Genomic DNA, 15099 nt, shown 5'->3' with positions numbered 1-15099 from the left:
TTTCTGTCAATTATTCAAAAAGGACTGGAGGAGAGTCAAGGAAGGCACAAGGTACCAAGGCTGTTATTGGGTAATAATCTTTTGGGTTAGAATTATATGGGGAGAAAATTACATCTTGCCTTCTCTTTGTTTTTAACTCAAGTTAGCAGTTTCTTGGCTAAATGAAAAATTTTCACTGCTTCCCATTTATTTATTTGTTTGTTTATTACATAACAGCTTTATTGAGATATAATTCACATAATATACAGTTCGCCTATGTAAAGTATATAACTCAGTGGTTTTTAACATATTCACAAAGTTGTGCAGCCAACATCACAGTCAGTTTCAGAACATCTTCATCACCCCATAAAGATATCCTGTACCTATTAGTAGTCACTCCCCATCTCCTTCAAAGACCCCAGCCCTAAGCAGTTACCAGTCTACTTTCTGTCTCTGTGAATAAGCCTATTTTGTACATTTCATATAAATGGAATCATACAACATACGGTCTTATGTGACTGATTTCTTTCATTTAGTGTAATGTTTTCAAGGTTTGTCCATGTTGTAGTATTTATCTTTCACTGCTTGTTTTCTCTAAAAAATTTACACATCCTATTCAGAATTCTATGAGAATCTTTATTTTTGGTTAAAGTGGACATTATTGTCTTTTTCTTTGTTTTGTTTAGATCATATAATGTTTATCTTTAATAAACTAATAAACTAAGAGAAAAAACTCATTTGTTCATAAATAGATTTTAAATTATTGATTACTGTGTTCCAGCAGTTGCTTACATAAGTTCTGTATTCTCTGAATACAAGATGCACTGCCTATTGTTTATGGTGTACTGGCATAGTCCTAATGTCTTAATTGCCAAACAGTTTTTTCATTTACATACATTTGAGTTGGATTGACATTACATAGCCTGTGGGGCAAAACTGTTTCAAAGTAGAAGTACTCAGATCTAGAGTTTAAAAATAAATCTTAGAAAGCAAATGTTGTAAAAATAGTCCCTAATCAGCTGTTAATAACCATCACAATGAATTTGAGGATTTTAGAGTTTTACATACAAAGCTGAGCTTTTATTATTATGAACTAAATCCATAGCTCCTTTATTTTTCATAGGAAAGGGAATAGTTTTTATATGCCATTACTAGAGCAAAAGACTTGTAATTTTAGCTTTTACATTTAATTTCATAACATAGTATTTTTGTTGTTTCCTTTAACCTATTATAATGTTTGTTTTCAGATAAATGCAGTGTCACTCTATCTCCTTTACCTTGTGGAAATGATTTCCTCAGGACTCCAGATTATCTATAACACTGATGAGGTATGATTTCCCCAAATTCTCTGGTAGTAAATTTCATCTCTGAGAATATCTTTCTTCTTTTTCAAACTTATTTTTAGTTGTATAAAATGGATTACTAAATTCATATAGCCAGATACTAGATTTTGGATACTCAGGCAAAAAGTCTTTATATTTTCAATGCAAAGCACTTTAAAAATGAACAAAATATGTAACAGGTTATAAAACTTTACTCCTCTGAAGGCTATATTTCAAGTGATCTGAGATAAAAACTTGTAACTTTCAGAAATTTTAGTAACAATGAAAATAAAATAGCATTTGCAGATTTTCTTAGAATTATTATGTCTTCTTTCATATCATTGCTTTTTGTAACCCATCCTTTTAAAAGTAAAAAAATACGTTTATTATATTTTGTTATTTGTCCAACCTCAGTAGAGTTCTTGATGCTTTCCAAAAGATAAGCACCATTTTCTTATTCTTATTAGGAAATTTGAAAATAATGTATATGACAAAGTTGAGAAACATTTCTTTCATAGGCAATAATGCTTGAACAAACACACAGACAGACCCACGTGCTGACACATTTTGAAATATGGCCACAGTTGAAGCAAAAAGCTTTCATTATTGAGATGGTATATACAATGAGAATTCCATCAAAAAGCAGGTATATTATATACTTATTATTTTTCTCCTGTGATCCATGCAGGGAGAACAATTGTATCATATACTAAACACCAAAGTCATCACTGAACTGCACTGAGGGTGCTGTGAAATTGGTACATGTAGTCCTGCCCTCTAGTAGTTCATAATCTTATACATTCATCCAGTTGTGCCTTTTTAATACACATAAGTAAAACCTATTTAGAAGTGTAGCTAAATAATAAAGAAACAATAATGATAAGAAATTAGGACTTTCCTGCTGGCTCAGTGGTTAAGAATCCGCCTGCCAATGCAGGGGACCCGGGTTCAATCCCTGGTCCGGGAAGATCCCACATGCCGTGGAGCAACTGAGCCCGTGCGCCACAACTACTGAGCCTGCGCTCTAGAGCCTGTGAGCCGCAACTACAGAAGCACGCACACCTAGAGCCTGTGCTCCGCAACAAGAGAAGCCACTGCAATGAGAAGCCCACACACCGCAACAAAAAGTAGCCCCTTCTCGCCACAAGCAGAGAGAGCCTGTGCGCAGCAATGAAGACCCAACGCAGCCAAAAATAAATAAATAAATTTATTAAAAAAAAAGAAGAAACCTTTGGGACCAAATAAGTTTTAGATATCAAATTTTTTTGTGTGTTTTGAAAAGGTGATAAGATACCTTATTTATGTTATAACCCCAGCAGGGTTTAGGGCAAAACCACATACATAGCCCCTTAATATTTTTACATTGACATATGCATATTCACATAAAGTGCGATAAATAAGGCAGATAATCTGAGGTCAGTTATGGGTTTTGCTGACAAATGAGTTAAGAAAAAACGAGTTTCAGAGTTTGTGGGATTTTCATATTGTAAATAATAGATGGTAGACCTGAATACTAATTAGAGGTGGAGGGGAAAAACACATTAAACAAAGAAAAATTAAGAACTGTGGTCTAGTGCAGTTTGAGTTAGGAGAAAGAAGTCAGAGTTTTCACCAAGTAGGGGAGATTTGAACTGCGACTAAAGGAAGGTTCATAGAAAAGTGTTTCAGTTGAAATGAGCAAGACCAAGCCCAATTGGAATCTACGCTTCCTGTCAGACTGTGGAGTACATATAGGCATGCAGGCTTAGGGTGGGAAGATGATGGAGGGTTTGAATGTTAGACATGAGAATTGTGATACTGTGTCAAGATTCACAGAACCTTTCTGACAACAAAAATTGTGTGAAAAATAGCAGACCTTGGTGTCAGAATGATATGGGGGATAAAGAAGACACAGTAGCCACAGATGTGTTTCTAGATCTAGAGCATAGTAAACCAGTGGTCTTATGGTGAAAAACAGAATTCAGAAGTACTTACAAATGGTGGAAGAATTTAGAACATGGTGTTTAATGGAAAATCCAAATGGATATATTTCATAATTGGATATAAAACAAAGGTATGGGTTATAAGTATTCAAGGGCTAGAATACCAGAATTGGAGAATTATAAATATGCATTGCAAACATAGAATGTTAATTAATTTTTTTTTGGTCAGATTGTTTTCTTTTGTTGAGTTTTAAGTGTTCTTTGTATATTTTGGATAACAGTGCTTTATCAGGTGTGTCTTTTGTAAACATTTTCTCCCAATCTGTGGCTTGTTTTCTGAATCTCTTGACATCATTTTTCACAGAGCGCAAGTTTTTAATTGTATTGAAGTCCAGATTATCAATTATTTCTTTCATAAATTGTTTCCTTGACGTTTTATCTAAAAAGGCATCACTATACCCAAGGTCATCTAGATTTTCTCCTGTGTTGTCTTCTAGGAGTTATAGTTTTGCTTTTACATTTAGGTCAATGATCCATTTTGAGTTTATTTTTGTAAAGGATATAAGTTCTGTTTCTGTATTCATTTTTTTGTTTTAATGAGGATGTCCATTTGTTCCAGCACCATTTGTTGAAGAGACTGTCTTTTTTCCATTGTTTTACCTTTGCTCCTTTGTTAAAGATCAGTTGACTATACTTATGGGGTTCTATTTCTGGGCTCTCTTTTCTGTTCCTTTGATCTGTTTGTTTATTTTTTTGCCAGTGCCACACTGTGTTGAATACCATAGCTTTATAGTAAATCTTGAAATTGGGTAGTGTGATATCTCCGACTTAGTTCTTCTTCAAAATTGGGTTGACTATTCTGGATCTTTTGCCTCTCTGTAAAAACTTTAGAATCAGTTTGTCAATATCCATAAAATAACTTGCTGGTACTTTGGTTGGGATTGTATTGAATATATAGATCAATTTGGGAAGAACTGATAGCTTTACAACATTGAGTCTTCCTATTCACGAACATGAAATACCTCTCCATTTATTTAGTCCTTCTTTGATGACATTAATCAGTTTTGTAGTTTTCCTCATATAGATCTTATATATATTTCCTTAGATTTATACCTGTTTCATTTTTGAGGATGTTAATTTTAGATTCCACTTGCTCATTGTTGATATATAGGAATGTAATTGACTTTTATATATTAAACTTGTATCCTGCAACTTGTTATATTTGGTTATTAGTTCCAGGGGTTTTTTGTTGATTGTTTTGGACTTTCTGCATAGATGATCATGTCATCTGCCACCAAAGACAGTTTCATGTTTTCCTTCCCAATCTGAATACCTTTTATTTCCTTTCCTTGCCCCATTAAATTAGCAAGGACTTCCAGTATGATCTTGAAAAGGAGTGGCCAGAAGGAACATGCTTGCCTTGTACCTGATCTTAGTGAGGAAGCATTGAGTTTCTCACCATTAAATATGATTTTAGTTGTATATATTTTGTAGATAGTCCATTTCAAGTTGAGAAAGTTCCCCTCTATTCCTAGTTTACCAAGAATTTTTGATCATGAATCAGTATTGGATTTTGTCAAATACTTTTCTTCATCTGTTGAAATGATCATGTGATTTTTCTTTATTAGTCTTTTGTTGTGATGTATTATAGTAATAGATTTTCTAATGTTGAATTAGCTTGGCATGCCTGAGATAAATTATACTTGGTGTGGTGTAATTCTTTTTTATACTTTTTTGGATTCAGTTTGCAAATATATATTTTTATAAATTTATTTATTTTTGGCTGCACTGGGTCTTCGTTGCTGCGTGCGGGCTTTCTCTAGTTGTGGTGAGCGGGGGCTACTCTTTGTTGCGGTGCATGGGCTTCTCCTTGCAGTGGCTTCTTTTGTTGTGGAGCCTGGGCTCAGTAGTTAGGGCACACGGGCTCAGTAGTTGTGGCTTGCGGGCTCTAGAGCGCAGGCTCAGTAGTTGTGGCACACAGGCTTAGTTGCTCTGCGGCATGTGGGATCTTCCCAGACCAGGGCTTGAACCCATGTCCCCTGCATTGGCAGGTGGATTCTCAACCACGGCACCACCAAGGAAGCACAATTTGCAAATATTTTTTTGAGGATTTTTGCATCTATGTTCATGAGAGTTATTGGTCTGTAGTTTTCTTAAAATGTCTTTGGTTTGGGTGTTAAGGTATTGCTGGCCTCCCAGAATGGGTTAGGAAGTATTCCCTCTGCTTTTATCCTTTGAAGGAGATTGTAGAGAATTGATAAAATTTCTTCCTTAAATGTTTGGTATAATTCACCAGTGAACCCATCTAGAACTGATGCTTTCTGTTTTGGAAGGTCATAATTATTGATTCAATTTCTTTAATAGATACAGGTCTATTCAGATTATCTGTTTCTTTTTTTTTTGTTGGTTTTGTTTTATTGTGGCTCTCAAGGAATTGGTCTGTTTCATCTGGGTTATCAAATTTATGAACATAGAGTTACTCTTCGTATTCCTTTACTTACTCTTAATTGCCATGGGAAATGTAGTGATGTCCCCTCTTTTGTTTATGTTAATAGTAATTTGTGTCCTCTCTCTTTTTTCCTTAGTTAGCATAGCTAGAAGCTTATTTATTTAATTTTTAAAGAACCAGCTTTTGGTTTCATTGATTTTTTTCTCTTAATTTCCTTGGTTTTCAATTTCATTGGTTTCTGTACTAATTCTTATTATTTCTTTACTTATTCTTCCTTCGGATTTAATTTGCTCTTTTTCTAGTTTTCTAAAGTAGAAACTTAGAATATTGATTTTAGATCTCGTGTTTTTTAATATATGCATTCAATGCTATAAATTGAATTAAAATTTTGAAAAGCTGTTTCATTTCATTTTTTTTTGACCCATATAGTATTAGTATTATGTTATATAATCTTCATGTTTGGGGATTTTCCAGTTGTCTTTCTGTTATTGATTTCTAGTTTAATCATTTGTGGACTGAGAGCATTGTATGATTTATATCTTTTTACATTTGTTAAGGTATGGTTTTGACCCAGAATGTGGTCTGTATTTGTAAGTGTTCCATGTAAGCTTGAGAAGAACATATATTCTGCTGTTCTGCAGTGAAATAGTCTGTGAATGTCCTTTATATCCAGTTGATTGATGATGTCATTGAGTTCAACTATATCCTTACTGATTTTCTGCCTGCTGGATCTGTTTCTTATAGAGAGGTGTTGAAGTCTTAAACTCTGATAGAGAATTCATCTGTTTCTCTTTCCAATTCTGTTGCTTTTTTCCCTCACAATTTGATGTTGTTAGGCATATACATGTTAAAGATTGTTATGTCTTCTTAGAGAATCAACTCCTTTATTATTATATAATGCCCTTCTTTATCCCTAATAACTTTCCTTCCTTTGAAGTCTGCTCTGTTTGAAATTAAATAGCTATTTCAGCTTTCTCATCTGGTGATTAGTGTTAGCATAGTATATTTTTCTCCATTTATTTTCTGGAAATCTGTATGTGTCTTTATAGTGAAAGTGGGTTTGTTATAGACAACATATAGTTAGGTCATGGTTTTTGATCCACTCTAACAATCTCTGTCTTTTAATAGGTGCATTTGGAACGTTGACATTCAAAGTGATTATTGATGTGGTTGGATTACTATCTGCTGTATTGGTTACTGTTTTCTATTTGTTGCCCTTATAGTTTGTCTATTTTTGTCTTCCACTCTTTTTTTCCCTTTGCTCTAATTGAGTTTTTTAATATGATTCTGTTTTCTCTCCTTTTTTAGCACATCATTTACATTTCATTTTTTTCCTACTTTTTTTACTTGTTGCCCTGGAGTTTGCAATATACATTTACAGTAAGTCCACTTTCAAATAACACTATACTACTTCACACATAGTGTGAGTACTTTATAATAACAAAAAAATCCTAATTCTTTCCTCTTATCCCTTGTATCTTTGCTGTCATTTATTTTATTTATATATAAGCATACATAAACATATACACACATAAGATATAGTCATAAACATACATAATCAGTTATCAATACATTGTCGCTATTATTTTGCTATGATTAGGCAGTATTTATTTATTTATTGGGTGAAGTAGAAAAGAATAGCTTTATTGCTTTGCCAGGCAAAGGGGGCTACAGTGGTCTAATGACCTCAAAACTGTGTGTACCTACCTGGAGGAGGTAGTGAGGAGTTTTATAGGAACGGTTCAAAGAGCGCGTGATCAGCTCATGGACCTAGGCAGTCTTCTAGTTAGCCTTCTATAATCCTACGGTTAGGTCCCAGTCTGTTAGTTAGCCTGTGCCTCTGGACTATGAACTTCATAAGTGTTTTCAGTTTTTTTCTCTCCCCTTAGGTAGGACAGGATGGCTCTGGTAGGCTGGAATTGAAAATTTCTGTTCCCCATGTGGAAGGTTAGAGCTGGCTGGAATTGGGTATTTCCCTTCCCCAGTCAGTTAGGCTCTGAAAATAGCCCAGCAGGTCTGGCTTTGATTAACTAGTTTCCCCTAAGGGGAGACCCTCTTAAGAAAAACAGAATGTTTCAATGTATTTCAAAATGGTTACTTTTTCCCTCTCCTTGCTGGAAGCTACAGGGGATTTTCCTAGGATATTTTCTGTGGGAACCTGGCTGAGTTCTTGGAGGTAAATCTCACAATACTGTCGGGACCCTGTTATGACTGGGTCGCCCTGGAGTTTTTACCTTTCAAGAGTTTTTAAGTGAGCCTCTAGCAATTTGTCAGTTACAGTTCAGATTTTACTACCCCAGCACTGATTCCCTAGGTGGTTTCTGCTCATGAGTCTATGCTCTAGGGAGCCATAACTGCCTGTTTTTGCCTGTGGGTCTCTCCAGTCTTGGGACAGCAGTTTGCTCTGTGTCCTCCCCCCTCTCATGGATCCAAGAAGAGTTAAAAAGCTTTTTATTTGTTAGGATGAAGTGGAATGGCAATTTCTAAACTCCTTTTTTGCGGAACTGGAATGTAAGTGGTATTTTAGTTTTACTTATGGGACTTATTAGCCAAAAATGCCTTCTTGGCCAACTATTACACCATTCATGCAGCCTGAGTATACTGCCTCACTTGGGCCCAACCCTGGTCCTAAAGTCCTCCTAAGAGGGGGAAGAAGCAAGTATATGGACTATATACTTAAGAAGTTTGTCATAAGAGGAAGAAGGATTTAGATGGTTTCAAATCTTTTAACTTGGAGACCTGACAAGTATTAAGTATTTCCTGTACGTTTTATAGAATCTAAATAACTCTAAAGACCATGGAAAAGCTGAAGACATCAGGTTTTATAAAATTACACCACAATTTTTATATGGGCAGGTTTTCCTTAGGGAAATAGGTAAGGTAACAAGAAATTGGGAAAGCTGGGAAGACCCTCCCCAATATTTGAAGTAAAAAAATGTTTACTGGAGGTGTGTACTGCTCCACTCTTTGGTGGAGAAGTGACAGGATAGGTTTGTGTTTTATGAAAACCTAGAATGCTCTGTTATATTTCTGTGTGAGGCCCCAACACCCTAATTGCTTTTTCCTTCACTGAAATATGTGGGCTGTTCTTGGCTCTGAGGGCCGATATCTCTATGTTGGGATTGAGAATGAAAAGGTCACGGATTCAACTGCCTCAGCCATTCATCATTTGTGAGAGAACGTATGTAGACTGCTTCCTGGTCAACTCTTGAGCAATGTATTTGTTAACTCTGGGCTTAGAGACTTTCTAGAGACCCTAGAGAACAAGGAAGAATCATTTTAAGAGGCTGTGTTTTCCTCTGCTCTGATTTCTCAACCAATTCTTTCCTACTGCTTTCTCTTTTTCTGTAATTTCTCAAAGTTTCTAGTCTACTGGTGGAACTTTACCTTGGTTTTTAGTGTTATTATGTGTCATTCTTAAGAATATATGCATTAAATTAAGTAGGTGTGTAGGGTGGAGGTCAGGGAATATGTATTACCATTTTAGAGGGATAACGAGACAGAGGGTAGACAAGATGCACATATTTAGTATGCAATATTGAACCAAACATGATGACTAAATTAAAAACCCTGTAATTAGGACCAGTAGCCCACATAAGATATTGTTTTTATTAAAATGAATAAACTTTTAAGTGAGAACTGACCATAATCTCTGCTTTCCATAGTTACTATTGAAAGTACAAATTTAATCAAATGTTTGAAATCTTTACATGAAAGCTGTGATTTCTGGCCTATTGGTTGGGCCCATCTCCAACTGTAAGCTTTGAGTGTATAAAAATGGGTACCTATAGCTATAGAAACGGCAGGAGGAAGATCAGATTCCATGAGTACTAAACTCAAGACTCTAGGTTGATCTACCATGAGACTGACTCATTTTAGAACTGAAAAATACCTTTTTATCTCCAAAGTGTTAGACTTCTTTAACATTTGACATTTTAGATTCCAAATATTATTATCTAGTATAAAACAGTGCTTTATATTTTTCTTAATTCTTAAGAGGCACAGCCCTCATGAACAGTAATGTTGATAGATACATCATTGAAGAATTATAGTTGGAACATTGACAGGATTTAAATTTTATTTCTGTACTATTTATACTAGGTTCTCACTTTAGGCTTTATATTAGAAAAACTGGATATAAGAGTGTATTCATAGTAATATAATAATCACAAAAATTTCAGCATGTTAAAAAAGTGTTGGTAGGCAAATACATTTTGAATTTCAAATCCAAATTTTCAAATATCTGATTGTTCTTATCAATATCTAAAGGTCCTGTTATTTTACGTGTCCTTATGTTTCATCTCTTTTCTTTTAGGTCTCTTTTATTCAGAACCTTGTATTTTGTGTAGAAAGAGTTTACCGTGTGCCTGACTTTGGTGTCTGGGAAAGAGGAAGCAAATATAATAATGGCAGCACAGAGCTGCATTCGAGGTAATTTGCTGATTTCTGAGTGTTTGTTTGTTTGTTTTAATTTAAATGTGTGGAACATGAACAAAAATCAAAGAACTAGATTAGAACTCTGGTTTCTATGTAATTTTCATCTCCTTTTTTCTATATATGATTCAGATGAAATTCACATAAAATTAAAGGAAGAGTCTGCTCTCAGTGCCCATCAACAGATGCAGGAAAAGAGCAGGGTGTCTTTCCCAGCTTCCCAAGGTGTCAGTACGTGCATATCAGTATCCAGTCCAAGACTTGGCCTTTCTGCTCAACCAAGTCATTTTCTTTTTCCTCTCTGAAATGACACTGTTTGAAAGATCAAGTACATTAAAATTGCCAAACAGCAACTGTATATGCATTGCATGTAAAATTCCCTTTCGTGTTATAGAGCTGATTTTTATTGTAACAAGAGATACTCATACCCTTTATATTTTGTTTAACTAAAAAATGTAGCTCAATCAGTCCTATCCATTTCACAGTAAAAGATTTAAGAACCTAAAGGTTATCAGCTATAGGTCAGTTTAGTCTCTTTATTGAGAATTGAAGAAAGTTTAGGAAACACTGGTTAAGAGGAATCTGCAGCTCTCTACTTTTTTGGATAGAAGGACTAATTACACACAAAAAATTAAGCTGATATAAGATATTTAGTAAACTAAAAACTGGCTCCAGATCACTAGCTGTATAAGATCTCTGTGCCTCAGTTTCCTGATTTATAAAATGGAGATAGTAATGTACTCTACTTTATAAAGTTGTTGTAATGATTGAGTTAGTATATATAAAGCATTTGAACACCTGGCATAAGTAAACACTGAAATGTAAGTATACTCACATATTTAAGAATATTTTAATAACAAAGATTGAAACAAAGGATTTTTCATTTAACTCTGGACAGCTAACATACAAACTTTCCTATAAGTTTTATGATTCATATGAGGCATTTTTATAATACAGAGTAGAATAATAGCAATATGTAAGGAAGACAGTAAAGGAGAGAAATAGTTTGTGGTAAAGTGCAATTCAGACATTAAACAAATTCTGGCAAATACTAAAAATAGGAAGATAACATTATATTTCAGCTATAAGTTCTCAGCATTCCAGATTATCAGTCAAATTCAAGACAGAAAGTTTATATGATTGGAAAAGGTGATTTTTTTAAATTTACCTTTTCAGTATTTATGATTTATCAGACCCCTTTTCTGCTTTTTAATAAATATTTAATATATGCCAGTATGGTCCCACTGACATTATTTTCAGTATAAAATATTTGGAGTAGGGTTTTTCCTATTTATAAAAATTGTAGTAAGCTCAGAAAGAACCTTGGGTAAAAGTTACCATTAACCCTAGAAAGTGAGGGTATTGAGAGGTCCCTAGCGAAAAAAACAGAGGCTCCAACATGTTTTCCTGTAACTGTGCCATCTTTAAACTGAATCATTAAGGATTTTATTTCAAGGCTAGGAAGATCATTAAGTGATGTTCTTTGCTACCTTTTCCATGCAAAATTAATCTCAATTGTAGCAGGCCAGTTTTATTCAAATGGATGGGAAATGAAGTTTGCCATTTAGCTTTGGATGATGGGTTTTATACATTTAGCATTCATCTTCTAATTTTCCATGGTAGAACACTTAAAAGAACTTCAAACCTTTTTTTTCCCCAAATGTTTCTTAGCTCAGATATCCACAAGCCTATTTGAGATATGTCACCTCTGCTGCCAAAATGGTCTGTTTTGAAACTACGGGAGACCTGAGCCCTAAGGCACTCATGGACGTAGTGATGGCAGCAGTGGTGGAAGACCAATATCTTTCTTTTTTTTTTTAAATTTTTTTTAACATCTTTATTGGCGTATAATTGCTTTACATTGTTGTGTTAGTTGCTGCTGTATAACGAAGTGTATCAGCTATACGTATACATATATCCCCATATCCCCTCCCTCTTGCATCTCCCTCCCACCCTCCCTATCCCACCCCTCTAGGTGGTCACAAAGCACCTAGCTGATCTCCCTGTGCTATGCAGCTGCTTCCCACTGTCTATTTTACATTTGGTAGTGTATATATGTCAGTGCCACTCTCTGACTTCGTCTCAGCTTACCCTTCCCCCTCCCCATGTCTTCAAGTCCATTGTCTACATCTTCATCTTTATTCTTGTCCTGCCCCTAGGTTCATCAGAACCATTTTTTTTTTTAGATCCCATGGTTGAACAACCTTTCCTTTGAATATGATTTACTGCTTAAATTTTAGGTTTCTAACTAAAAAAAGATTGCTTAATTAAAAAAAACCTCTTGATTAAGAATTCTCATTTTCTTTGTTCAGTAATTTTTCCCTCTAGTCTTTTTTTTTTTTTTTTTTTTAGATGCCATATATTATGTGCTAGCATACGGTATTTGTTTTTCTCTTTCTGACTTACTTCATTCTGTATGACAGACTCTAGGTCCATCCAACTCACTACAAATAACTCAATTTCGTTTCTTTTTATGGCTGAGTAATATTCCATTGTGTATATGTGCCACATCTTCTTTATCCATTCATCTGTCGATGGACACTTAGGTTGCTTCCATGTCCTGGCTATTGTAAATAGAGCTGCAGTGACCATTGTGGTACATGACTCTTTTGAATTATGGTTTTCTCAGGGTATATGCCCAGTAGTGGGATTGCTGGGTCTTATGGTAGTTCTCTTTTTAGTTTTTGAAGGAACCTCCATACTGTTCTCCATAGTGGCTGTATCAATTTACATTCCCACCAACAGTGCAAGGGGGTTCCCTTTTCTCCACACCCTCTCCAGCATTTATTGTTTGTAGATATTTTGATGATGGCCATTCTGACTGATGTGAGGTGATACCTCATTGTAGTTTTCATTTGTATTTTCTAATGATTAGTGATGTTGAGCATCCTTTCCTGTGTTTGTTGGCAATCTGTTCTGTGCTTATGCCCAGGGAGTAGAATGTAGAGCCACTACCAGTAAGGGATTAAGTCACACCTCTTAGTCTATTGCTGTAAGACATCCCAGAACTATCTGTGCCTAGTTGGATCTGATCCAAGGATTGCTTAATGCAATATCCTTGTTATATCCTTAAACTGTTCTCATAATTTTAGAAAGCCTGAAATAAAACAGTAATTCTTGCTGTAAGTACTCATACTGCCCTTTGCCCTCTAACTTTCTTTGTCATTCTCCATCTCTGCCATGCAATTCTCCTTAGCAGGAATCAGAGAGAGCACAATCTGACTATCGCCTTGATGCTCCCTAAGGCCTTGTGCTCACTGGCTTGGTAAATGTCCCTTTTTCTTTTGCCACAGTGTGCACATCCCTTCTAAACTGCATGTTGATCAAAGAAGATTACTGCCCCCGGGCCCCCAAAACATACACACATAGTATTCCTTTTTTTTTTTTAGTAAATTTATTTATTTTATTTATTTATTTTTGGCTCTTTTGGGTCTTCGTTGCTGCGCATGGGCTTTCTCTAGTTGCTGCGAGCGAGGGCTAGTCTTTGTTGTGGTGCGTGGGCTTCTCACTGCAGTGGCTTCTCTTGTTGTGGAGCACGGACTCTAGGTGTGCGGGCTTTAGAGTGCAGGCTCTGTAGTTGCGGTGCACGCGCTTAGTTGCTTCGCGACGTGTGGGATCTTCCCGGACCAGGTATCAAACCCGTGTCCCCTGTGTTGGCAGGTGGATTCTTAACTACTGTGCCACCAGGGAAGTCCCTACACATAGTATTCTGAGGATAGAGTCTCTCTCTTCAGCATCCATGCTCAGCGGTCCTCTAATAATTGCAATCTGTAGCACTGTACAGTTACAGAATAATTTTTATTTAGGCCAAGCAGGAAACATTACTACCTTTTATACAGGAGGAAGCTAAAGTTTAGAAGGTTTTATAATTTCCTCCCCTCCACTCCTTAAATGATTCAAATCAAAAGTGAGTAGAGCTAGAACTGAATTCCAGGTGGTTGGCCTCCAAATCCAATGTTATTTTTACTGTATCACGTTGTAATTTAAAGTCTGAAAAAGTTTTCCTAAAGTTTGAAAGAACGGCAGGGTGTACAATCTTGGTGACATTTTGCTAAGTTTCAAGGATATCTTTGCTTAGCAATCAGTAAAGCTTGATTCAGCATAATGCTTTTGTCAGTCCCTTCCTGATTCTACCCTTTTCAGCCCCAGGTTTGCTGGTATCTCTTTCAGTCCAAATTCTTGAATTATTTAGCATTTCTTAGATAAACTTCAGAATTGTTTTCTAAAAAGTGATCTCATTACATTTAACCAACACCATTCTCGCAGCAGCCTCACCCTTTTCAGGGATTTGGTAAAAGAATCCATTGCTCTAAGTTCAGTATAACTCTAAATGTTTCCTAAGTAACCATTCGCTGCTCTCCCGATTTTTCTGTTGACTTAACTTTCCTCAAGCAACATGCTCCTTTTAGTTTCTCCTAGGGTGTCTGGAACTATTTCAAATAATTCTCCTTTTTTCTTCTGTTTATTCTCTAAGTCTTTTAATAAATTCCCTTACATTTAAAAATCTTATATTATTGGATTTAATTGCATTTTCCTTCATATATTCTTTTGGTACCTATTTATTATAACACTAATTCTTAATCCCCAGAGTTACATATCCAGGTAGTCCTCTTAACTGCTCCAAGTTTAATTCAAGTTTTTAATTTTAATATTTTCCCTTCCTCATTTATGTAAGGATATTTCTACACCTTGGGGCTATCTTTAAACCCTTTAAACCAAAACTCTGTTTTGGAGAAGAGATGAGTCTTCTATAAAATGTGAATTGAATCCCAAACCTAACTTTGAATTTTTTGGCTATTGGGAAACAAAAAGGAAAGCTGTAATAACTTAGTAGTAATTTAGTAATATATGCCCAAATGGAAAGATTATTGTAGTTATATATCCAAATGGAAAGATTATTGGGTTTTTTGTGTGTGTGGTTTTTTTTTTTTTTTCTGTTTTACGGTTTTATGTTCTGTTCTCTAGGCTTTTGCAATAAAGAAAGCTATCACTA

At 35.3% G+C, this 15099-nt stretch overlaps 1 protein-coding gene across 6 annotated transcripts in view; it reads left to right on the top strand.

Annotated features, from left to right (window-relative positions):
* The window catches only part of PHKB (phosphorylase kinase regulatory subunit beta), a 216641-nt gene that overhangs the window by 61015 nt on the left and 140527 nt on the right, over positions 1 to 15099 (top strand). For all 6 annotated transcript variants that reach the window (XM_004264871.3, XM_033418877.2, XM_004264872.4 and 3 more), the window contains 2 exons: positions 1227 to 1307; positions 9988 to 10103. In XM_004264871.3, the coding sequence (XP_004264919.1) occupies positions 1227 to 1307; positions 9988 to 10103 (197 nt within the window). The remainder of the gene's footprint in view (positions 1 to 1226; positions 1308 to 9987; positions 10104 to 15099) is intronic.

This window comes from Orcinus orca, chromosome 20, assembly GCF_937001465.1.
Source record: "Orcinus orca chromosome 20, mOrcOrc1.1, whole genome shotgun sequence".
Taxonomy (NCBI): domain Eukaryota; kingdom Metazoa; phylum Chordata; class Mammalia; order Artiodactyla; family Delphinidae; genus Orcinus; species Orcinus orca.
The sequence above is the reverse complement of the archived record's forward strand: the minus strand, read 5'-3'. Positions and strand labels throughout refer to the sequence as shown.